The sequence below is a fragment of the Phyllostomus discolor genome, chromosome 1, assembly GCF_004126475.2.
Source record: "Phyllostomus discolor isolate MPI-MPIP mPhyDis1 chromosome 1, mPhyDis1.pri.v3, whole genome shotgun sequence".
NCBI lineage: Eukaryota > Metazoa > Chordata > Mammalia > Chiroptera > Phyllostomidae > Phyllostomus > Phyllostomus discolor.
This window is the reverse complement of record NC_040903.2, coordinates 43,743,386-43,769,211: the sequence shown is the minus strand read 5'-3', so window position 1 is coordinate 43,769,211 and position 25,826 is coordinate 43,743,386. Positions and strand designations below refer to the sequence as shown.

The window sequence follows — 25,826 nt, the reverse complement described above, 5'->3', positions numbered from 1 at the left end:
TTTGTGTTAGAATTCTCTCTAAACCCTTCCATACCCACAAGCTTCATGCTAATGTCAGGTATCAACTTACAAGAACAAAGGCAGAACTAGTGTGCACAAAGTGGAGGATGGGTGCGTCAGCTGTAGTTACGAATAGAGGAGAACGCTGTGCAAAAAGGTGATGCCTCGGGCAGCCAGAGTCCACAATCTGGCCACAGGTGCAGGTGCACAGGACTGTTGGTCAAGTAGGGCTCCGCTGCCCAGCTGTCCCGCATCATGCATACCTAACTTGTAAGCAGCCATAGGAACTTTCAGCTTTGACAGTTCTCTGCCTCATCTTCTTTGTGCTTGCTTAAGGGGTAGGAAGGCACTGAGTGGGGCGGGCAGTCCCCACTTCTCCATCACTTGGTATCTCCTTTTTGAAGGCCTACATCCAGCCACAGACCCATGTGGGTGAGGATCGGAGTTCTGGCTTTCTTGTGTGGTCTGCCAATTTCCATCCTCTCTGGAAAAGAAAACATTTGGTGGTACAAGGGGAAAAGGTAAATGAGGAAGGCTATTCCCCTAGGGCTGGACAACGCAAGAGGGCTAAGTCTTCCTTCTGACCCTTTGGGTTAAGTCCAGTTCTTCACCGGGGCTCTCCCAGGTGCCTTACCCACTCTTGGTTCCCAGAAGCAAGCTGGTAGGACTGGGCTATATAAGGGACTCCTCTGGCTGGCAGGCAGGCCTGGACTAGCAGCAAGACAGTGGGTCAAGCAGCTGAATTTTGGTCCTCTCCGTGGCTTGTGGGACAAAGGCTTATGTCCCAAAGGTAAGCTGTCCAACTGGGACTGTATGCCTCTCTGGAGAGGAGCAGAGTAAACTTGGACTTAGCTGAAGCAGTGAGATAAGGGACAGAGAATGGGGAGATGGCCACGTGTCCTGAGTGCAAGGTAGGAGGGCACCTTACTGCAATCAGTATACAGCTACCAGAGGCCTCCTGGGCCTTCTCTCAGATGCTCGACAACCCAAGCCCAAGCTCTTATCCCCATCCCTGACCACTTCTGAAAGTACCAGCTGCTCAGACCCTGCTGGAGGCCTCCCTAACGCTGCTGAGCCTAACCCGTCACCCGCACCCGCCATTCAGTTTTAGGCCCAAACAGTGCCGCCCAACCCACAGAGATGAGGTTAGTCCCAGGTCTGGTGCAAATCTGCCGTGTGACTTTGGCCAAGAAGAGGCTTCAATAATTTTGGTAGTTTTCTATGATCAAATGTCTGGTTTATTTGCTATAAATCTAAAACTGCTCTAAAAAGTAATCATAAAACTCTACTTTGGTCTAAAAACTTATATCTCAAACTCACTTTTAATTTCAAATCTCTGACACCCAATTCAAAACAAGGTGGAATAACAGAACAAGATTTACCCTCCCACTTGAAACAACTGAAAGAAAACAACTGACAAAATTTATAAAACAATGATTTCTAAGACTTTGGGCATTGGGCCTTGAGGATAGTGGTCTCTGAGAGGCAGAAAACCAGGAGGTGGCCTCTGCAATTGCCTCAGTTTGCTCCCTTGAAAGAGTTTCCAGGCCATGGCCTCCTGCTGAAATCTGCCAACATTTAAAGAAAAAAATAATACTAATTCTACATAAATTCCTGTAGCAAATTGGAGCAGAGGAAATACTTCTAAACTCATCCTATTGGGCCACCATTATCTTGATAACAAAACCAGGCCAAGACATTACAAGAAAAGGACATTTCAGACCACTATCTTTTATGAACCTAAAAGCAGAAATTCTAAGCAAAATTTTAGTAAATTGAATCCATCCATTTATAAAAAGGATATTACATATTAAGTTGGGTTTATCCCAGGAATACAAGGTTAGTTTAACATTTAAAATTAATGTAACTCACCATATTAGCCAACTAAAAAAAGAAAATCATATGGTCATTTCAATAGAGAAAAAGCATTTGAAAAAGATGCAGTATCCATCTCTAATTAAAATAAACTCTCAGCAAACTAGGAACAGAAAAGAATTCTCACCCTGATAAAGGACGGGAAAGGAAAACCCCAAAGGATATGTAAATGCTAAATTCTGAAGATGTGAATATTTTAACAGTTTTAATTGAGATGTAATTGATATACAATGAACTGTATACATTTGAGCCAACCAATATGGTGAATTTCAACATATTTGCATACTTGTGAATTCATAACCACCATCCAGACAATAAACATACCCATCCTCACCCAAAATTTCCTCATATACCATTGTAATCCTTTGCCCATCTTCCTCTCCCTACCTTCCTTCCCAGGCAGTCACTGGTCTGCTTTCTGTCACTATAGATTTGCTTGTGTTTCCTGATATTTTATTGAAATATATAATATTTAATTTAATATAATATATTTAATATGAATATAATTAAATATTTTTATGATATATGTTTAAGTATTGTATATAACATAGGGAATCATATAGTATGTACTCTCTTTTCAATAGTTTGGGTTCTTTCACTCAGAATAATTATTTTGAGATTCATCCATGTGTGTGTATTTCAACACTTCATTTACTTTTATTTCTGAGTAATGGATACACTACAATTTGTTTTTCCAATTTATTTATGGACATTTAGTTTGCTTCTAATTTTAGGCTGTTACAAATAAAGCTAACACTTCTAAGTGTCCTCTGCCTCTCCTGCAAATCAGAAAAACTTTGGATATATCCTTTTTCTTTATATTTCCCAGCTTTGTTGAAAATTAATTGGCATATAACATTGTGTAAGTTTAAGTTGTGCAGTGGGATGGCTTGATACACATATATATGGTGAAATGGATACTACACTAAGGTTAGTTACCACATCCTTCACCTCGCATAATTACCATCTTGTTGTTGTTGTTATGGTGAGAACATTAAAGCTCTACTCTCATAGCAACTTTCAAGTACAGTAGTCCTCCCTTAGCTGTGGGGGTTTATTCCAAGACCCCCAGTGGATGCTAGAAGCCTTGCATAGTACTGAATCCTGTATATACTAAGCTTTATTCCTGTACATACATAGTTTTTAACTTAAAAGAAGCACTTTACAGCTTCTCTTTGGAATATTTGAATTGCCAGCATTCCTACTGTTTCACTTTGGGCCATTATTACGTAAAATAAAGGTTACTTGAGCACAAGCACCGCGATACTGTGACGGTAGATCTGATAACTGAGACTGGTCCTGAGCAGCGGGTGAATCGCACATGCTGCGTGCACGTGCTGGACAAAGGCATGAGTCACATTCTGGATGGGATCCAGCAGGACCGCAGGAGATTTCATCATGCTACCCAGGAGAGCGCAAAATTTAAAACTTACAAGTTGTTTATTTCTGGAATTTTCCATTTAATATTTTCAGACCACAGTTGACCTTGGATACCTGAAACCACGAAAAGTGAAACTGCAGATAAGGGGTGGGGCGACTCTGTACAATACGGCATTGTTAACTACAGTCCCCATGCTGTACCTTAGAACCTGGAACATACTCATCTTAGAGCGGGAAGTTTGTAACCTTTGACTGACAGCTCCCCTCACCCTGACCCCGCCATCCCTGCGTGCAGCCACCGCTCCACTTTGTATTTCTATGGGTTCAATGATTTTAGATTCCCCCTATGAATGAGGTTATGCAGTATTTATGTTTCTCTGTCTGACTTCCTTCACTTGGCACAATGCCCTCAAGGTTCATGCACGTTGACACAAATGGCAGGATTCCCTTTTTTTTAAGGAAAAAAATTTATATATTTTTTAAAATTTTAATTTTAATTATAGTTTACATTCAATATTATTTTATATTAGTTTCAGATGTACAGCATAGTGGTTAGATAATCATGTATTTTATAAAGTGTTCCCCCCAATATTTCTAGTACCCACTTGGTACCATACATAGTTATTTTAATGACCATATTTCCTACACTGTACATTACATCCCCATGACCATTTTGTAACAACCAATTTGTGCTCTTAATGCCTTCACATTTTCATCCAGTCCTCCAACCTCTCCCCCCCCTTTGGCAACCAACAGTCCGATCTCTGTATCTATGAGTCTGTTTCAATTTGGTTTATTTTCTCTTTAGATTCTACACATAAGTGAAATCATACGGTATTTGTTTTTCTCAGACTTATTTCACTTAGCACAATGTCCTCTAAGTATGCAGATTAGTACAGCCCCTGTGGAAAACAGTGTGGAGGGTCCTTAAAAGACTAAAAATGGAACTGCCTTATGACCCAGAGATCCCACGTCTTGTTATATATCCAAAGAAATCCAGAACACTAATTCAAAAGGGTATATGCACCCCTATGTTCATTGCTACTTTATTTAGCCAGAATATACAAGAACCCAAGTGCCCATCAATAGACAAGTAGATAAAAAAGTGATGCTACATATATAGAATGGAATATTATCTGGCCATAAAATGAAATCTCCCCTTCATTTTTATGGCTGAAAAATATTCCAGTGTGTGTGTGTGTACATTTTTCTTTACCTATTCACCTGTCAACAACACCTAGGTTGTTTCCATGTCTTGGCTTTTGGGAATAGTGCTGCAGTGAAAATGGGAATGCAGATACCTTCTTAATATAGTGATTTAATTTTCCTTAGATATATACACAGAAGTGGAAATGTTGGATCATATAGCAGTCCTACTTTTAATTTTTTGAAGAACCTTTATGCTGTTTTCCATAGTGGCTATACTAGTTTACATTTCTTCCAGTGGCGTGTGGGGTACCCTTTTCTCTACATCCTCATCAGCCTTTGTTAGCTCATATGTATTTTTTAAAAATAATAGCCAGTCTAACAGGTGTGAGGTGATAATCTCGTTTTGGTTCTGATTTGCATTTCCCTGATGGTTAGTGATGTTGAGCACCTTTTCATTTACTTGTTGGCCATATGAATGCTTTCTTTAGATAAATGTGTACTTAAGTCCTCTGTTAATTTTTAAACCAGATCTTTCCACTTCATTGTATGAGTTTCTTATTATTTTATGTATTAACATTCTATGAGATATATGGCTTGTAAATTGTTTTCCCATCTGTAAGCTGCATTTTTATTTTTTGATTGCTTTGTGTATTTTGCTGTGCAGAGATTTTCTAGTTTGATTTAGTTCCAGTTGTTGATTTTTGCTTTTGTTGCTTATGCTTTTTGTGTTACACCCCAAAAATCATTGCCAAGACCTATGTCAAGGAGCCTTTTTTCCCCCAGGAGTTTTATGGTTTCAGGTCTTACATTTAAGTCCTTAATCCATTTCAAGTTAATTTTTGCGAGTGGTGTGTAGGGGCCCAATTTTATTTTTTCACATGTGATATCCAGCTTTCCCAATGTCTTTTGTTGAAGAGACTATTCTTTCCCCATTGAGTATTCTCTCCCTCGTCATATGTTAGTTGACCATATACATGTGGATTTATTTTTGGGCTCTTGATTCTGTCCCATTGGTCTATATGTCTGCTTTTTATGCCAGTAATATGCTGTTTTTACTACTCTAGATTTTTTAATATTTTCTAATATTCTTTATAAGGGCCATTTAGCATGAATACATATCAGTTTCTATGTTCCCACATGCCTGTAATCCAAAGGGAAATGTCAAGCTCTCCCAGAAATGCTTTTCTCAAACTTTATTAGAGTTGATATCCTCAGGTTGGGATTGCATTTTCTGCAACTCAACAAGGAGTGACCAACATAATGATGATGATTTGATAGTGGTTATGACGATGTTAATGATCACTAATAATTACATAGCACTTATCACCAGCCAAGATCTGCTCTAACTTCTTTATATGCAATAATACATGTTAAGCCTCATGGCAACCCTGTGATATTGATATTGTCCCCATTTTACAGATAAGGAATTGAAACATAGAGGATAAATTGTCACATAGCTGGTAAGTGGTGGATTGGGAGATAAACCCAAGCTGCAGACTCAGAATTCTTTCCCTTGACTATTATGCTATATTGCTTCTCAGTTTCCCCTTTTTGCAAGGTCCCTGATCTTTCTGAGTTATTTTCTTGAATCTCTCCCTCACTGACTATGAGGAAAGAAGTACACCGTGTCTTTCTCTTTCCTAAGAGTAAAGGGGGGAACGTTTTTTACCACAAACACTCCTATGTCCACAAGGTCAACAGCTCCTGTGATAACATTCTCCTTTTGTCCCCCAAATCATCTAAAGACTGGAGGTGGGAGCTGGGAAGAGATGGGGTGGTGGTTGATGGCAGCGAGCTGAGTTCTGTCGCCTCTTGTTAAGCCTTGGAGGATGTGTCTGACTCTCTTAGAATTTGGGGTACTTAGCCACTGTCATGTGTCAGCTGGGAGTCCTAGTTGCCAGTGCTGGGGGCAAAGAGAAAAACCACTTTTTAATTACCAGGGCTACTGTAGTAGTCTGGAAAAAAGGATGGAGGCTTGGACTAGGGTAGCAGTGAAAATGGAGAGACTCAGATAAGTTTCGGATATATTTTGGGAAAAAAGACAATAGGACATGATGGTAAATTGAGTGTGGGGCAAGGAAAAAAGGAATCAAAGAAGACGGTTTGGGCCAGAGCAACTAGTTGGATGTAGGTGCCATTGACCAAGGAAGACTAAAGACAGAGAGAGTTTGGAATTGTGGTGTGAGGGTGACTTGGCCCTCAAGAGTGCTATTCTCCCATTTACCTGTTAGACACCTGTCAGACAGCCAAGTGGAGATGTCAAACAGAGCGCCAGAGTGCAGCGGGCAAGGTAAAGTCTAAAGTTATCTATTTGAAAGTCACAGCATGTCCTATATTTAAAGCCATGGGATGAGATAAAGTTAATTAGGCAGAGGCTGAGATAAAGGAGAAGGCTGAAGATTGAGGAAAATTCATCCAGAGACTGAGGCATCACCAACGAAAGCAAGAAAACAAGGGGAGTGCATTCTCTCTGTCCCAAGAGAATAAAGTGTCATGATTTGAGTGTCTCAAATATAATGAGCTGTGTCAGAGGAAGTGAAGCATTGACCTACTTCGGGTGGTTTTTAAACAAATGTCAAACTCAGACTGTCTGCTGCATAGGGAGTTGAAACAGAACTGGAGTGGAAATATAGAAGGTGAGACAAAATTACCATAAGATCTTTTTTTATTCAGATGAGTCTATCACTGAACCTCTTACTGTAAGAATGTCATGTATGGATGTGAAAAAATAAACAATTTTTGGTGAAAAACTTGGAACATGTAGCTAAATTCCCAATTATTTATTTCACTTACTTAAAAAGAGTTCTATTCACATTTTACATTTTTTAGTGGGAAGAACAAAATCTGGAGATGAAATTGTTTAAAAATTAAATTTCAATCTATTTTATATATATGTAGATATATTTGGTTAGAATATATCTATATAACTATATAATAGCCAATATATAGATGTATTTGGTTAGTGCTAAAAAGATGAACCAATTTGCCTATATCACAGAATTGTAAACAAATTTGCTTTAAAAATTACCTTTATTAACTTCTTGCTCTTTTATAGTTAATGCTGTTAGTTATTCCCCGCCCTCCTCCTCTCCCCTCCCCCAGGCTTCTAGTCTACCAATTTTTACATTGTAGTGTACCTAACAGTCAACTGGAAGACTTTTTAATAATACGTATTTCAAGGTTACATCTCCAGAAATTCTGACTGGGTGTAGCCAGGAAAGCAATGTTTTGACTGGTACTCCAAGTCTTTCCAGGGGAGATGATCCCTGGGACTCACTTGGCACAACACTGGTCCTGATACTATGTTGCAAGTCTAGGTAACTCTTCCAGTGGCAAAAGTGCCTCGTGGATCTCCACACCTTATTTTTTATTAAAATTACTTTTAGATGTGCAGCTTACCTGATAGAAGTATAAAATTATAATATTGAAAGAATATAAACACCAAATGGAGAGCTTTCCTTTAATATTTATGAATCTGGCAATCTTTGCTTTTATACAAAATAAGCTTTTGGGAAAGCTTTCATTTGGCCCCAGGAATTTATCCAATTGTTTTTGGGAAGCAGTTTAGTTTTGAGTTTACTTTCAAGGAAGTAATAATTTCTAAAGCAGTATTAAGCTAACTTGTAATTACTCTTTTTTTTTTGAGTGATGGAATAAATCAGTTATTTAGAAACTACAGTTAAAGATGAGGAACTCTTTAAGTGGTTGGTATTTGTTTTTACATCCTGACCACATACCTAAAATAATGTGCTTTCAGATCTGTTTCTTCTTGTACTAGGTATAATTGTTCATGTGAACCCAGTATATTTTCTTAACCCCAAATAATTTCTAAATGCTATGATAGTGGACATGAACATGAAAGTAAATTCTGACAGTATAGTAATGTTGTATGTCCTACAGCTTGACTTTCAATACATATTGCAAAACTTTTAATACATATTGAGTTAAGGAGAGCAACTATGTGCTCGACTTTATAGCTTTCATTCTGTTATATTCCACTGCTGGCTGTGAAATCTGCTTGCCTGCTCATGACCCTGAAGTATTTCTTTAGTACCTCTTAAAATTCTAGGAGATCCTTAAAAACTTAGAGAACAAAGAACCAAAAGTAACATAGATTTGATGTTGCATGTAAATGTAACCATATGCTCTTGGAACAAGCCTCCCTGAGGCAGAAAATTCTAGTATGTTGGGGTGGGGGTGGTGGTGGTAGTGGTGGGGTAGGCGGATGCTTGTCCAAAAGCTCAGATTTTTGTTTTGTTTTGTTTTGTTTTTGCACTAATTAATGAAAAAATATTTACAAGAAATACTACAGTGTTCTGTTTTCTGTTGAGGCATCTCACATGAAAATCATTTTATGGGTTTACAATTCTGAAAGGTGTTACTAGATGAGCAAACACAAGGTCTGCCTTAATGCTATCAAATTAAAATGTGGCAACTGAGACTTCTAGTATCCACCTGTTTCTAATTCCAATTCCATGTTTGAGCTTATATGTATATACATCTGCTTGGTTAATTAAGGCTAGAAGAAAAGTTGACATAAGACACAATTGGGACCTTAGTGAGCTTTAATTCATTTATCCTCCTTCATTTATTGTTCCAAACACAACAAATGTCATGTATATTTGAAAACTTTATTATCTAGGGAATAAAGTTGAAAATCCCTATTTAAACATTCTTAATGGACTCCTGCATTGAAATTATTATTAATCTTTTGCTTTAATTATATGGAGTAAATGTAAAATAAAACAGCAATTGCATCAAAACATGACTCTTGGGGGGATGCTTTGGAAGAAAATAGGTAAATGTGAGTCATACATTTCTTTCCAGTGCAGCATTGAAATTTCAGACTTCAGCCACAGTGGTGATTGGTTTTAGTTTGTTAGCTGCCTGGAGCGTTATTTTAAGAAAGCAGAAGCACCATTGTTTGCCACACTCCTTACAGATCACACACCTTAACCCTGACTTTTGGGGCTCCAGTTTTTGAAAGAAGTGAAGGCAAGATGAAGAACCATTTGCTTTTCTGGGGAGTCCTGGCCATTTTTGTTAAGGCTCTTCTTGTGACAGGTATGTGGTATATTGAAAATAAACCCAGATAAAAGGAAAAATATAACACAGATTTGTTCTTCAGAGTGAAACATTAATGTTTGTGCTTTAGCTGGCCAGCTAGCTGGCTACTTTTTTCTAACTTGCCTTAATCTTTGTATGGGCAGTGATCTTTATGCAGACAAGACTCATAATTCTTATTTTTTCTTTTTCTCTTATTTGTTTGACTACAATGTCTTATAGGGGTGTCCAACCTGTGGCCAGTGGGCTGCATGCAGCCCAGGATGTCAATGAATGCGGCCCAACACAAAATTGTAAATTTACTTAAAAGCTTTTTTTGCTCATCAGTTTTTGTCAGTGTTTGTGTATTTAATGTGTGGTTCAAGACAACTTTTCTTCCAGTGTGGCCCAGAGATGCCAAAAGGTTGGACACCCCTAATTAAAATAATATTTCCAGGTAAGTATTGATATGAATACTATACCTGTATGAATGTACATATTGACTCTTAAAAATCAGTAGTCCTCTCATTGAGTGTCTTAAATTAGTATTAGGAAAAATGAAATAATAATTACTATAAATACAACATAGAATGCACTGGGATTTTATTTCTCTAGATTTATTATGACCCTTTAACAATGTTTAATGTTCCACAGGGCCTATAACTAAATGGCTGAACTTTGGGTATTTTGTTTATTAACCCTTCAAAGCACTGTAGAAAGTGGGATACATTCTGAAAATAGAGGTACAGTTTTTCATAATTTTCCTCCAGAACACACATGAATTTGAAGTGATATAATTTGGCTGGATTGTTTCTAACATTTACTGAGCTTATTATTCTTATTTTAAGACTGAATATTATATAATTAAGAATAATCATTTAAAATATATTTTATACTAATTTAACATCAAGATAATGAATTTCTAATATTTACAATATAAAGATAGTAATAAAACATGTATAGTATATGTATCTATATGTATGTATAAATACATGCACATATGCACACATATATGAGCTATGATTATTAAGCACATGTTATATTGTATATATTATGCTAATTATATGTACTATTCTAATTAATTGTCACAACGACTGCCTGAGGACAGGTACCGATTTCTGGCATATAGTTGAGCCCATTGAAATTGAGAGAGGCCAAATATCTTGCCTGAGGTCACATAGCAAGCAGTGGTAGCTAAAGCCCAGACCCTCTGACCCAACAGCCCACACTCCTAACTACTATCCTATTTTGCCTGTATGAGAGAATCACCTTATAATAATTAGTAAATTAACTATGTTCATATGTAGTATGTTATTAAGTCTATTTTCTTATTTGTTTGAACTGAATTAAATGCAATAAATATTTATTGAGCACCTACTATGTCTCAGGTGCTCTTGGAATAAAATAAGGCACAGTCTTTAATAATAGGTTTATTAGGAAAGATGCCGCCTGTCAGTGAGAGAGAATATTAGAGCTGTGTAAGTCTTGGTGAATTGAAGGCATTTATATATTTTCTAGTAGGAATATTGGGCTGCCTAATACTTTTATATAACAACACTAATGTTATTTCCCCCCTTAGGTTTCAGGTAAGAAAATAAACTGTATACCATAGATAAAATATAGACATTTTCTATTTAAGACTTAATTGTCAAGCCACATATTAATTTGACTTTTTTTTCCTTTGGACCAGCACTGCTGGCTTATTTGTATTTTATTGAGAAACACATTTGGTAGTCATGATACAGCAGTCAGTACGGTGATAGCACTGAAGTCACCCGCCCTCCACAGCGTGAGGAGGAGTTGATGATGCTCCTGACCCGGCGTTGTGATACTTCTTCTCCAGCACTGCACAGACTTGTACCAGAAGGTTTATTAGGAAGTTGTGACTGATGACATCATATGCATTCTAAAATACTTCAAGCAGTTTATAAGCACAATAACAATGATTTAAAATGTTTCTGTAATGACTATTATCATTGAGACTGAAATACTGCAGTTAGGGCCCCTCTGCTCTGGTATCACTCTTCTGGAATAACTAGACTTCCAATAACAGTGATCTGTCCCAATCATTTAACCCTGATAACTTGAATTTAAATGCTAAATTTTTGTTTTTTTTTTTTTCAGTTGAGGCTTGGTGAATGGAAGTTTTAAAGGTTGCTTAGCTAATATTGCAAGACTAAAAAAGATATTTAACATTATTATTATTTGATTAGCACTGTTAAAAAAAGCTATTGACTCCTGAAATATCTGTTGAATGGTATAAATCCAGCTATTAATAAACCTACTTTGTTTATTCTTTGCAACACTTACTAGATCTTTCTGTATAATATTCAGATTAGACAATAAATGTCGACACAAAGTTAAGGCCTTAGTGGTCATCTCTGGACTCATTCATTTACTCACTTTTTTCTGCATTCAGGCATACTAAGTGAAATAGCGATTGTACTTCTCAATATTTTCTGAATTGTTTTTGGAAATTTACAACACTTCATGTCCATATATACTGTAACTTTAAAAATAATTCTTATAAGAGATATTAATATAGCACCTATATTTTATTTGATTGGATCATTATATCATAATAACCAGATCATTATTATGAGAAAGAAAAATATTATTAATTTTAGGAAAGCTGTAGTGGAGAGTATTGAAAGCCTTACAAAAGAAGGCTGTCTTGTGGGGAAGCGTGCCTGTGCTCAGCTCTGATGCAGGGTGAGCAAACAGTGTGTGAGCGGGAGCTCAGCAGGGGTGTGGCGCTTCCCTGGGTTTACAAAAACATGTCATTTTGGTTCACTGTTGAATGGATTGCTTTGGTCTGCAGTCTACATTTTTGCTTTCTCTCTTACTTGGGCATCTGGCGCTCATTTTAGCGAAGGCTACATCATTCAGAGAGCTGTGCCTCTGTTCAAAGCCCTGGATTAAAATCAGAGTTCTTTCTGTTCAGGTTCCCATAGACTGGTCCAAGGAAAGAAGAGGAAATCCTTTTGGAGTACCTTTCCTTCACTATGCTGTGAGATTCTACTCTGCTATTTTATTTTTTTTAATTTATTTTTTAATCATTGTTCAAATACAGTTTTCTCCTTACTCTGCTATTTTAGATTAGGAAGGAGAACAAACCATAAAACTTACCAACTGTAAAACTTATTTTTTTCCTCAGGCAAAAAGATGAACTCAATACAAAGCTGATCAGTAGACTTTCATTTCCATTTCTTCTCAACACTGTTTTATCTTTCAAGCCCAAGATGAAGAGGAAAGGACTATTGTTGTGAACAACAAGTGCAAGTGTGCCCGCGTGACTTCCAGGATCATCCCTTCTCCCGAAGACCCTAGTGAGGACATTATAGAGAGAAACATCAGAATCATGTACGTGGTATTTCATGTTTCACTTTTTTATGTTGTAAGCAGAGATACTCTGTCACATTAGCCATTGTTTGAATGTAATGCCTCTATCTTTGCCCCTCTTTTTGATGTGTAGCACCTGGCGTGAAGTTGAATGTGGTTAGTGTGCTTGAGCCACTTGCCTACAAGTTGAGAGCAGGAACAAGGTTTCCATGCAGTCAAAAACTGGTCGTCTAGATCTAATGACGATAACTGAAGGTTCGGGTCTAGTCATCAGCATGCCCTGTTTATATGGAATCATTTCATTTTCAATCAGAACTTTTAGTTGCTCTTGATTAGTTCAAAATGATACTTGAGATAACACTAAAAGTCTCATTTTGTACTACATCTGGACAGAGTACTTTACATAGTACTCAACTGTCTGGACACAGGTAAGGCAGACTAATCGAATTGACTTATTTGATTTATTCTTCACTTGCACATTGGACTTAAGATAATCATTTCACACGTAGTCCAGGTTATAAGCTATGCGTCTTGATGTTCAATAGCCAAAATGCTAATAATATTTAAAAAGTGAGATTCCTATTGGATGCAAACAATCCTTAAATAGTCTTCCCCCAAATAAGTGCCTCTTCTTGAAACAACGTAACATTCAGTTCCATCTAATCAATGGAAGAAGTTGTATGCATTTAAAATTTTTGTTTCAAGTTCTGGTTGGGCCACTTAATAGCTGTATGTTCTTGTATGCAAGTTACTTCTCTACTCTAAACTTTAATAGTATATATCTCATTGGTCTATTGTGAAGCTATATTGAGATTTATTCCTTTTAGAGAATGTATAATTCCTGGCATATTTTCAAAAAATATTTTCTGTGATTTATCTGCTTACCCTATGTGTCAATTATCGTTATGTCACTATACTTCTTAAAATACTTTTGCTGGTTTACTCAACATTGTTATTATGATAAATTAAAAATGCCTCAGCCTAACCCACAACACTGAGCCTTAACTCTATTGACATTTTTTTCACCTTATGTGTGAAAATCCAGCAGTATTGTTGTGTCCTTATTTTTCCACATGCATAGTGCTTTCTTTCTCTTCTGTTTTTGTGTATGTTGTTCCTCTGCTTGAAGAACCCTTTTTCCCAGCCCTCCTAGCCTGGCTAACTTCTCCTCAACCTGCATGTCTTAGCTTAGATATCACTTCCCCTAGCAGGTTTTCTCTGACCGTTCAGGCTCCGTACCACTTAGCTCACCGTTAGAGGTAGAGCAACTGGAGATGCGTGTGACTCGGGGGGCTGCCGTCTGTGGCACTGGCACCTAGCCTGTGTTGAAAACGAGTGTCCATCTTATGTGTAAACCTTCAGATTTGTAAATAGCACTCCATAATTCTCTGATTCATCTCTTTCTATGACTATTTTTTATGATTGTGTATCATTTTCTGAATTCAGATAGTTCAGTTACTTCATCCATTTTGCCTGATGTGTATTGAAGTTTCTCTGATCTCATTTCTGAAAGTTCTATTGTCATTGCCATGCCATTATTCCCAACTCCATCACTTACTAATCATATGACTTTGGGCAAGTTTCCTAACTAATTTGAGCCTGTTTCCTAAACTGTAAAAAAGGGATAATATAAGTATGTAGATATACACTATACTTTATAGAGTTGGAGGATTAAATGTGATAGTGTGTAAAAGTATCTAGAACAGTGTTTGACCCGTGGTAGACATTCATATATGTTTATTCTCTTATCTCTATTAATACTTAAAGACTTTTTTGATATTATTAGAGCCTTTTCAGTCTAATAAAGAATAGATTCATAGATTGATTGATTGATTGATTCATTCATTCATCTGACAAACATTTATTGAGTGCTAGCGAATGCCACTGAGGCTGGACTTGGGGGACCACTGGAGAATTGACAGTCCAGTAGGAACTGTAAACAGTTAAAAAGACAGTTACAATTGTGTATCGTTGAGTGCTATGACAGAAACAGCTATAGGATGTTAGAGGGCACCTGGTCCAATCCTGGGGGCTGGTGGAGAGTGGCAGTGGAGGCAGGCAAGAACGTTGGGAGGAAGTGGTGGAAGTGGATGACAGTGGTTAGCTGGCTGCTCGGGAGTTTGCTGGGTGAGTGTGTGGGGCATGACAGGGTCCATAGGCAGGGCAGGTCATTCCAGGAAAAAGAAACAGGGTTGCTGTGAGGGTTACACCAGATCATCATGTAACATGTTTACATAGTACTAGGCTCACTCTGAGTACTTAGTAAATGTTAGAACTGTTTTTGTTATTGCCAAGACTTGGAGATGAGAAAAGCATGGTAAATTTGCAGAATTGCAAGCTATTGTTTATAGTTGGCTGTAGTGTAAAGAGGGTGGCATGCTGAGAGATGAGCCTGGAGAGTGAGAGGCATATTGTTAAGGACACCTGGCCATTTGTGTGAGACACTATAGGTTTTAAGCACAGAAGGAAATTAGGCTCCTATTGTGGAAAGGCCATTTTGGCAACAATGTGGCTCATGCGTTGGAGGGGTCAAGACTCAAGGAGGGTATTGCTAGGAGAGAAATGGTGGTGTCCCGAACCCAGTGGGTAGATTTCACAGATGCAAAGAATTGGAGTCAATTGACCTGTGAGATGGATTAAATGACCTCATGACAGAGGGAAGACTCAGGGATGGTGTCCAAGTTTTTGCTTGGATACTTGTGTGGATATTATTGCTAAACGCTGAGTTAGAAAACACAAGTTTTTCTTTGTATCTTTTGGAAGGGAGGGGTGCATTGATGAGGAATGCTGATATAGATAATAAGAAACACTAATTTTACTAAATACTAATTTTAATTAGTAAAAATTAATGAAATCACCTGAACTAGTTGATAAGCATTATCTAATTTTTCAAGGAAATTGTCAAGTCAAGAGATGTGGGTTCCAGCTACAGCTTTACGACTCAGTAGTTGTGTGATCTTGGATAGATTGCTAACCTGTCTGATTTATAATTTATGCATCTCAAAAAATGTGGCTAATACTATCTGTCCATTCATTCCATAAGTATTGAACACATTCCACATGCCACAAATCTAGCAAGGCACTGGGAATGCATACTTATTTTTGCCTCAATGAACTTATGTAGTCGAGAGAAGCAGTTATTCTGTAGATGAGCAACTATGATACGGTCTTTGTTGTAACAGAGGTCTGTGAGTGGTGATGAGGTTACAGAAGAAGGGGTTTATTGAGGTCTGGAGAGGGGATCAACATAAACTTCAGAGACAGGGGAAAACTTGAGCCAGCTGCTAAAGGAAAACAGATTTGCCAAGTAAGCAAAGACCATTGACTGAGGAATTCTTGTGAGGTTGATTTTGGATGGGAAATACTTAAAATGTAGCAAATTACTGTGAAATCTGAGTACTGGTATTAGTATAGATTCTTAGAGAGTGCTGAATGTACCAAACGTAAAGTACTGTCCTAGCAATACATCTGTTACCAAAAAGTAGCAATATCTGTTAGCTTCATTATTTTGACTTGTTCTTTCTTTCCTTCTTTTTTTAGTGTTCCTCTGGGCAACAGGGAGAACATCTCTGATCCCACCACGCCAATGAGAACCAAATTTGTGTACCATTTGTCCGACCTGTAAGAGATTGTCCTTCACAGTAATATGTATATATTCATAGTAATATATACATGTATATGTATTCATATCTTATGTATATTCACATTATTATATTCATAGTTATGTATATGCAAGTCAATAACTTTTAAAAATTAGCTTGTTAGAATGTTTTTGGAAAACATGTTGGGATATAAACATTTATCAATATAATTTGTACTTTTGAATACATTGGTTTTTATGTTAATTATTAAATATTGATATAAATTTATAGAACTTTATCACAGATACAAGTTAGCTATCAGTTTATTCTAAAGAAGAAATATTTTCCATTAGTACAGGAAGGGCCAATTTGTCTTAATAGTTCAGTAACTGGATTTCAGGCATATTAACATACAGGTGTGTCTTTGGACACTGTAGAATCCAGTAACAAACAATTTTTTAAAGTTCTTCCTTCTCTGTCAGTATAAATAACTTGTTCAATCCTAGTATACAATATGTAATAAATCTAACAAAGTAGAAATTATTAATCATATTGGTTACTTTCAACTAATTTTTATATTGAAGATTGAGAAAAATCTTGTAAACTATTCTGTAATGTAGAGCAGCTGAACTCTGAAAGGAGTTGCCCTTTGTCAGTCATCAGGCCAGAGCTGCAGGAGTCGTTGATTTTGGATAGAAACGTTTAGTCACTGAAATGCTGAGACAGCATTTGACGAGGATTGTCTGATGCATGTTCTTGTTTTCCAGCTGCAAAAAATGTGATCCTGTGGAAGTGGAACTGGAAAATCAAGTAGTTACAGCCACCCAGAGCAATATCTGTGATGAGGACAACGAGACCTGCTATGCTTATGACAGAAACAAGTGCTACACAAATAGGGTGCCACTTTCGTATGGTGGTAAGACCGTGATGGTGGAAACAGCCTTGACCCCGGAATCCTGCTATCCCGACTAGTTCAAGTCCTTGCTGGCTGCGCAGCTCCTTGTCTTGAAAGGCTCTCCATTTTGACCCAGAAAATTGATATATTTACCACCAATGAATTTGAAACCATATTTTTTTGATAATATAAGACTTTTCCCCAAAGTAATTGGAATAGTAACATTGCTATTTTTATTAGGTAATTACATTCTAAGTGTTGACTCTGTTATCATTCTGGGGTGTATGATCTTAAGAATATAATTCCTAACATTTAAAAGATAGGTAAGAAGAAAAAATGAAACTCAAAGTGAAAATCAGGATACAGAATTAAATTTTGTCTTTTTTTTTTTGCTTTGCCTTGGAGAGCCAGAGCTTTTGCACATTCTATACTATTCTCTTTTAAAAAAGTAAAACTGTGTAGAGAAAAGTAACGTGTAAACATAGGTTGATTATAGGTCTTCATTATGAAAATGATTGGAAACATGCTTTAGAAATATTTATAAAAATAGTTAAATTGGGGTTTTTAATACTTATGAAATCAGTGAGCTGAAAGGGACATAATTAAATCCATATTTAAAAATATGTTTTGACATAATACAGATTTGATAGCAGATGATACAAATTTTTTAGGATAATCTATTTTGGATAATCAGGATAGCATAAGAAATCCCCATTGGAAATTGTCAATGTTGTAATTGAATCTAATGAAATATCTATTTCAAAATATGTATTCTCTAGCACAGTTTGAACAATTAAATAGATTCTTAAGCATATACCTGTGTGAAATAATTTACTGGAAAAAAGACTGTGTTAATTTTGTTATATGTAAGTTAAATATAATTTATTGCTTATGGATAGTTTTTGTAAGTATGATGTAATTTTGCATTAATCACTGAATTCGTACACATACATATCTGAGGTAGCTTTGTGATTTTAAACTGAAGTTAAAAAGAAAAGATTGTTGGGGGGAAGGGTGTATAAGGGGACTAAATGGTAATGAAAAAAACTAAAATCAATAAAAACAGAACAAACAAGCAAAAGACAAGGTTCCTCCCAACAAACATAATGTTCATAAGCTCAGTGAACATTCATCACCTACAGTTACAAAAATTTCTTTTTGTTTCCTTGTGATAAGAACTTTTAGGGGGATATTTTCTCTGAAGAGGCTCCTCTGAGCTCTCCTCATCTTTGCCATTGTTTTTTCTGTGTACCTGATAGAAAAAGTTTTTGTTACCCACATTGCAGACTCCTATCCCAGCATTATTGCTTTGTTAAATGCCAGCTGGACGAGCACCTCAAACTGAATCCTGTAGATCTTCCTTCTTTCAAAAGTTCAGCTAAACTCAAAGACCATCATATTAATAACAATTTAGCATTCACCACCTCCTAGGCATCAATCAGTGCTTTATTAAACCTTAACTCATTCAACATAAACCCAGAATAGCTGGTGGCTCTTCACTGAGAGTTAACGAAGAAAGATTAAAGGCTTCCCGTGCTTAGTTTTACCCATGCATTTGCTTGTACTAGTCAACAGTTTAGCGGGGAAACACTGAGGAATCAATGGAGATGAGGCAGCTATGAAAGGAGCCTCTCGGTTCTTTGCAGGGAGTGTATTTGACCAATGGCTCTGGTACTCAGCACTGTGGGTGTATGAGGTCCATGGGTTGCTCCCCATGTGATGACTGCAAGTGTCAAGGTACTGAGATAGGCCAGGTCCTGGGAGACACAGGACTTCTCTAGGATGACTGACTTGAAGACTCCCCATCAGCTTCATTGAGAATTTCTTAGCACTGCACCACCACTAGATATCACGTGCCCAGCCTTCCTTCCTACCTTTGCTCATTGTGGGTCAGATCTGAGTCAGAATCAGAAGCCTCTCCCAGCCTTCTTGGGCTTCCACCCCACTTTCTTCTGTATCTTTAATTTCATCTTGGATTCTGCTTCCAGAGGGCCTGAATTATTAGCATAGAAGCCAATTGTGGGGTGTCTGATTTAATGATGATGTTGATACTGAATATTCTTTATCTGCCAAATGATTCACCTATGTCATCTCATTTTATACCTCAGAATAACTCTTGGGTTTACTTTTATATTGTTAAGGAGAAAGTGACCTCAGTGCATAATTGGCAATTTGACTAGTTCACTTGTCTAGTAAATGGCAATGAAAACCCAATCACTGCCATAGCCATAATGAATACCAACAGAAGCTCTTTAATAATCATTTATGCCCACTATAGCATTTTCTTACAGTTCATGTGGCATTTTGAGGTTAATGTGACCAATTCATGGATCTGTTGTAAGTCAATTATTTGTGTACTATTTGTCCTCCCTTTTTAATTTGGATTAAATGGATATTTTAACAAGACAGGCATAAGGGAGTATTATGGGTGCAAATGTTTTCCTTTTGCTTAGTTCTTAGCCATTTGCTTAAGTGAGCACACTCAACAACAACCAGAGAAAAAATACATAAATTAATAACTAGAATAATGTTCATCTTGTACCAAGACCTTAAAAACCAGTAGACCCAAGTCAGTATTCTGTTTTCTGACTGAATACTTGTCATTTTGAATGGTTTTGTGTAGCTCAATATTCAAAATGAACCATAACTATGCTGCTGCAGTCACAGACACACAGATGTGTACACACTCATAACCAGACATGTGCAGATGCCTGACTTGGAGTCAGTGGGTTAGGAAATTACCCTGTAATAGACTTTCCAGGTCTTGGCTCTGGGGTGGCTGTGTAATGTAGTGGGTACTCTATGTCCTAGGTGGAGTACAGACTATATTTCGTGACCAATGGACAAGTCACTAGGGGCAAGTTCATTCAATCTGATAGAAAACAGGGGTAAAAACTATCTCATACATTTTTGTGAAAATAAGGATACATGCCATGATGTGTGTGTATCACTTAGTACAGCTATTGTAGCATTCTGTAATCTTCAGTAGAGTGTAGTTTTGTGTTCATTGACATCTGGCTCTTCTCTCTGCCCAGACAACAAATCAGTTGAAAAATGCAAATGTATTGGATCACTGATTCTCAATCTTTAGAATGCATGAGACTCATGTGCAGGACTCTTGAAACAGATTGCTGAACCGCTGCCCTCCACCATGATGATTAAATAGTTCTGGGATACATCAGGAGCAACTGCATTTCTAAAAAAATTCCCTGCTGCAAGGGAATTGAGAATCCCTGTTTTAGAATTATAAACTTCCATCTCCACCTAGTGGTTCATCTGTGAAGTACAACTCATATGCATTTTTGTTTCATTTAATCCTCATAACTGCTCTATGAAATAAGTACTATCTTCATTTTACATATGATGAAACTGAGATGCAAAAAGTTGAAGTAATCTTCTTAAGGTTTTAAAAATAGTGTATGGAGAAGTGGTAATTGAATCCAAGACTCTCAAACTCCGAAGTCACTGCCGTCATTCAGTATGTTGCCCTGTCTAAAATACACTTCCAGCCCATTTCCTCAGTAATTCCACTTCTGAAGGGATAAGAGATACAGACAAAATAGCATAAGGATATTTATTACAGCGTTATTTATTATAGTGAAAAGTCATAATAAACTTTAAGTCCACTGTTAAAGGGAACAATAAGATAGGTGTACTTCCCAATATTTTACAGCAAAAATGAAGCTTTAAAGCTTTAAATAGTTTTAGTGTTATGGAAATTGTATAACATGAAGAGGGAAAATAGAATATTTCATAAATGAAGCACTTTAAGGCCCTTCCAATACACACATAGAAAATAGGCCAAAATATTAACATTGGATGGTAGGATTATATATTATTTGCTTTTGTTTCCCTTTACTTTTCAGTATGTGTCAAATATTCTGCAATGAGTGTGCATTTCATACATAAAATATTCATTATTAATTTTTAATCAATTATGTTAAAATTTTGAAAATTCTAAATTTCTATTCATTTACAAAATGTATTTAAAGAAAAAGTGATGTTTACCTAGTATCTACTCTGTGCTCTGCACAGTTCCAGATGCTATGATCAATACATAAGAAGAATAAGAATTGGGCCTCACTTTTTTGGAGTATTTTCCCCCTAATATGGACAGAACTAACACAGAAAAAAAGTCAGCACATGATACAAGACAATATGGGATTAAATATAAAAAAGGATGTGCTATGAGCCTTTAGGAAAGCTGGGGTAATCTGGAGAAGATATTAATGTAACAGGGCTTTCATGGATGGAAGCAGCACTTCCTAGAGCTACATGAGCCACACAAAGAGACAGGAAGAAGCACAACATAAATGTGGGAATAGAGATGGGATTGTCTTGCTCCTCTTTCTCTTTGTGTTTCTAACAAACTTGCATTTACATGCTTCACTTAATACACATGCCCGCCAAATTGGTGATGTTCAGATTTTTCAGGGGTCAAGACCTTTCTCTTCCCTCCTTCGTGAGTGTGCAGTAGACCCTTATCTGTGAGAAATAGCCTAGCACTTTGAAGCTCCAAATTTGGTTTACCAACTGGCTGATTCATCATCACCTGGAAGTGTGTCCATAATACAGAATTGCAGACCCCACTCCAGATCACAGAATCAAAGTCTGCATTTTATCGAGATTCATGTGCATATTGAAGCTTGAGAAATGCTGACAGAGCATGCAGTATTGTCAGAGACAGCTTGCATCCTGAGTAAAAGGGGCAGCTACCAGTGTGGTTTAATAGCTAAGGGACTAACTAGTACAGCCCCAGTGTTTTCTACCATTATTCTTTCCTGCATACACCATGATTTGAGCTCACTGTTCATGGGCATGGTGGGTGATTTGGGAGGATTACATATTAGCCAACACTTGAGCAGAAATTGTTTACCCCGTCAATCACAGCAAATACCTGCTTTGTACAGTGCAACATGGCTATTTGGATAAGACCCAAAGAGAAAGTTACTGTCCAAGTTCTGATAAAGCACAGAAAAGAGGATGCAGAAGATAACCGACACTGAGTGCAGAGGACCTTGAACAGGGAAGCAATGGGCTTTGAGAGCTGTTCCATCTATTTCACAATTATGTCTGTGTCAAATTACAGCTCAGCTCCCTCCTTTTTTATTTGAAGAATTCTGCTCTGCCAGAGTGGAACTGTGTTAGTTACCAGCTGAACCCTGTTTCTAAATCTTATCGGCTATGACTTCAAAATGCGAGATAAAGGTCTAGTGGCTGAGGTGACTGGCCTAAGGAAGAACACGTGGACAAAACCAGAAGCTCTATTCCGTTGTGAAATAGTGGTTACCTATTTTCCACCAAGGGCAGTTTTCTTCTGAGTTTTAATTGGGCAGTTGGTCTGAGTCACAGTGAAACCTTTGAGGTTTTGTGAAGGAAGGTCACAGTTGTTCACCTGAAATCCCACATTTCTGGTTCCCTTTTTGGTTTTTAGAAACGAAGTTTGGTTTTCTGAGGGCATCTTCTTTAGGGTCCATTGGGTCATGACAGAAGCAGACTGGGATATGTCAAAACAAGTAGTAAAAGCAAATCAAAGGTCATGTCTTGTGAATTTTCTTTAAAGATGTATAAAGTTAAGAAGACTCTGATGTGCGTGACTAAAGGCAAACATGGTCAGGGCATTCGAAACGCCAGAGGAAGAGCCTTTCTCTGGCTTCCAAGCTAAGTTTTCAGAGGGGGCTGGACCCTACATTTCTTCCTGCATTGTTTCCTGCTTAAAGTGCAAAAGCTTAAGATTTCCCCCAGACAACTGGATCAATGACCAACTACCCTGTAGAACAGGGGTCCCCAACCTTCTGGCCTTGGGGTGGTGCCAGTCCAGGCCTGTTAGGAACTGGGCCCCACAGCAGGAAGTGAGCTTAAATGTAATGTGCTTGAATCATCCAGAACCCCCCTGCCCTGGTTTGTGGAAAGATTGTCTTCTGTGAAAATGGTCCCTGGTGCCAAAAAGTTGGGGACAACTGCTCTAGAGAAATCTATTACAGGGTGTGAGACAGAAGTGCTTATATAAGGCAGGTGTGTGTTAGCCTTGCTAGATTATGTCCTGTGTTGTCATCCTTAGGTGTTATTTTCTTTTTATTTATTTACTTTATCATTGAAAGACATCACCAGGATGTATCCACCCATTTTAAAATGAGCAGGCGATGACCACTAGGTGTAGGAACTTGCCATAGAAACAAGGCCATGACAGGGGGCTAAGAGCACTAGGGACAGGAGGGGGTCACCTCACAGCCTGCCACCCCCACTGCGTGCACCTTAACTTCAGAGCTGACTTTCAAAGCTTGATCAATAACTTAACAAGGGCACACAGAATAATTTCTTTTCTGTCAGGAACTCAGGCCTGGTATCAGGTTTGCAGAAGGATACTTGTGTTGATGGAATGAAGTTATTTTCCACAGGGACATTTTCCCCTCTACAGTCTCAAATTTAACACATGTGTTTTGTTCCCTAGTGTGTTTACATGTTACATTACAGAGGTCTCAGGTGATCAATTAAGTTGCAGTGACACATAGGTGAAGATGTGTCAACATATCTGCTAAAATAAATGCATGATCCATACATGTTGATGAACTATTGAAGTGAAAGAGTATTTTACAGTGAAAGCCATTCATATATAGATATAAAAAATCATTTGAAAAAATAGTGAAACATAAAATGTAATTTTATTTTGATGAGGATAATTCTTAAGAGACACTTTATATAGAATGAGTTAATGATTTTGCAATGAATGATTAAAACATAAAACTGGTGGTGGTGGTGGATTTAAGCAACTAGTGGATGGCCTAGAATAGTCTATGTCTAAGATCCCTTCTTACCCTGAGATTCTACAATGCAAATGTTGCTGAATATTTTAAACTACAGAATGTGGTAGCTCATTCAGCATCCTCTGTGGTTTACCAGCAGGAAAAGCACATGGCTGTATTTTCATGGGAGCTTTAGAAGCTGTTTTAAGAATCAATCAGTAAATATTTACTGGGTATCTGCTGTCTGCAAGACACTGTCCTGGGAACTTTATAAAACTAAAAGGACAAGATTCATTTCCTCAGGAAGTTTTCAACATTATATTTTTTTCAGCTTTCTGAGATCTACTTATGAACTCTGCCCCAGGAATTTTTTTTCCTAAGAAATTCCTTAGAGTTAGAAGATAACTTTCCTGATAATTCTGAGAACTCTTTCTCTCTAGGCAGGAATATACAGATAGTAGGCCAAATGGTGTTAATAAAAGCAAAACACCTTGTATTCTAAGCAAGGTAATATAGAAATGTCTACTTTACAAAATAATTTACACTATTTAATCAAGATATGAAGAAAGTGGGTCTGCAAATAATCCTACCAGGACATAAAGAATAAAAGTCTTTGTTACTAGTAGCACATATTGCTAGAATCACTCATATTGTACTATTAAAGAAAACTAGCCATTGAGCGTTGCCCTTAATTGATTAGGACAGCATTTCCCAAATCCTGCAGGTGATGGGGAATGGCAAGTCCTACTCTTTTTGGTCTGGATGCTCAGTCACAGAGTGGCAGTCCTTGCCCACCTACCTTCCCGAGCCGTGGTCCCCGACTGCTAGTTCTGGGTAACTAGCTTGTCTCCCCCTAAACTTGTCCTTGAATGTGTTCCTTTGATTGAGCTGTGTCTACCTGCTAAAGAACATAAGAATATTAAAAACAAAAGGGGGTACTAGTGTCTACTATTCCTGAAATATATTCTGAAATGAAGGTTAGGCTAGGCCAAGAAAAAGTTAGGTTAGAGTTTAGAGAGTAAATACCATAAAGGGAGAGAGACTTGCAATCTTAAGATATTAAAATAGTGCAGCAAGCAGAAAGACTAATTGAAGGGAAGAAGGAGTCAGAGAAAGAGATTGAGTGACAAGTGACATGTCAGGGGACAGAACAGAGAGGTGGGAAGAGAGGAAGACGGAATGGAAAAGGCAGATGTAAAGACTAGTGATGGTTAGAGATAGCTTAGTATGTAAGCAGTGGTAGAAAGATGGGAATGAAAAAATAGAAAGCTAAATATAGAATGGTTAAGAGAGAAATAAAAGAAGGAAGATAAGAAAGGAAATGATAAAGGTGAAAAAAAGGTAATGGACGAGAACATTAGCTAGGAGAAAAACTGACAAAGACCAACATAAGAAAAAATGTACAATCATCAGGATTATATAGATCTCCATACATAAAATGGAAAGTTCATCTGCTTTTCTGTCTTGCAAAATCAGAGAATTTTGTAAGTACAGAACTTTGAGAGAAAAAGGAAGAATCAGCAAGCAAAGGGAAACTAACTTGACCAGTGGCTTCCACGTTTCAAGGTGCTGGCGATCATAGTCTTCCTGCCTTTTTTTAAAGGTCTGTGCTAATAGTGACAGCCCTAGATGTAGTGACACCCATAAACCCATCCTTATCACATCACCTGGGCCACTACTCCTATTGCTGGAATGGGGAAAAACTTAAGGATCACCAAGAGGGTCAGATACTTAATCAAGTCTTGGGGGGAAGTTTGGGTACCACTGTGGGATATCAGGCATTTTTCTTCTCCAAAGAATACTCAGTTGATATAATCC

General features: G+C 37.4%; 1 protein-coding gene across 1 annotated transcript; it reads left to right on the top strand.

Annotated features, from left to right (window-relative positions):
- The first annotated feature begins 9,299 nt into the window (after nt 1-9,299).
- JCHAIN (joining chain of multimeric IgA and IgM) lies at nt 9,300-18,079 on the top strand. The gene is made up of 4 exons (XM_028507628.2): nt 9,300-9,468; nt 12,684-12,810; nt 16,330-16,410; nt 17,138-18,079. The coding sequence occupies exons 1-4, from the start codon at nt 9,405-9,407 to the stop codon at nt 17,340-17,342; spliced, it is 477 nt and encodes a 158-aa protein (XP_028363429.1). The 5' UTR covers nt 9,300-9,404; the 3' UTR covers nt 17,343-18,079.
- The last annotated feature ends 7,747 nt before the right edge of the window (nt 18,080-25,826 follow it).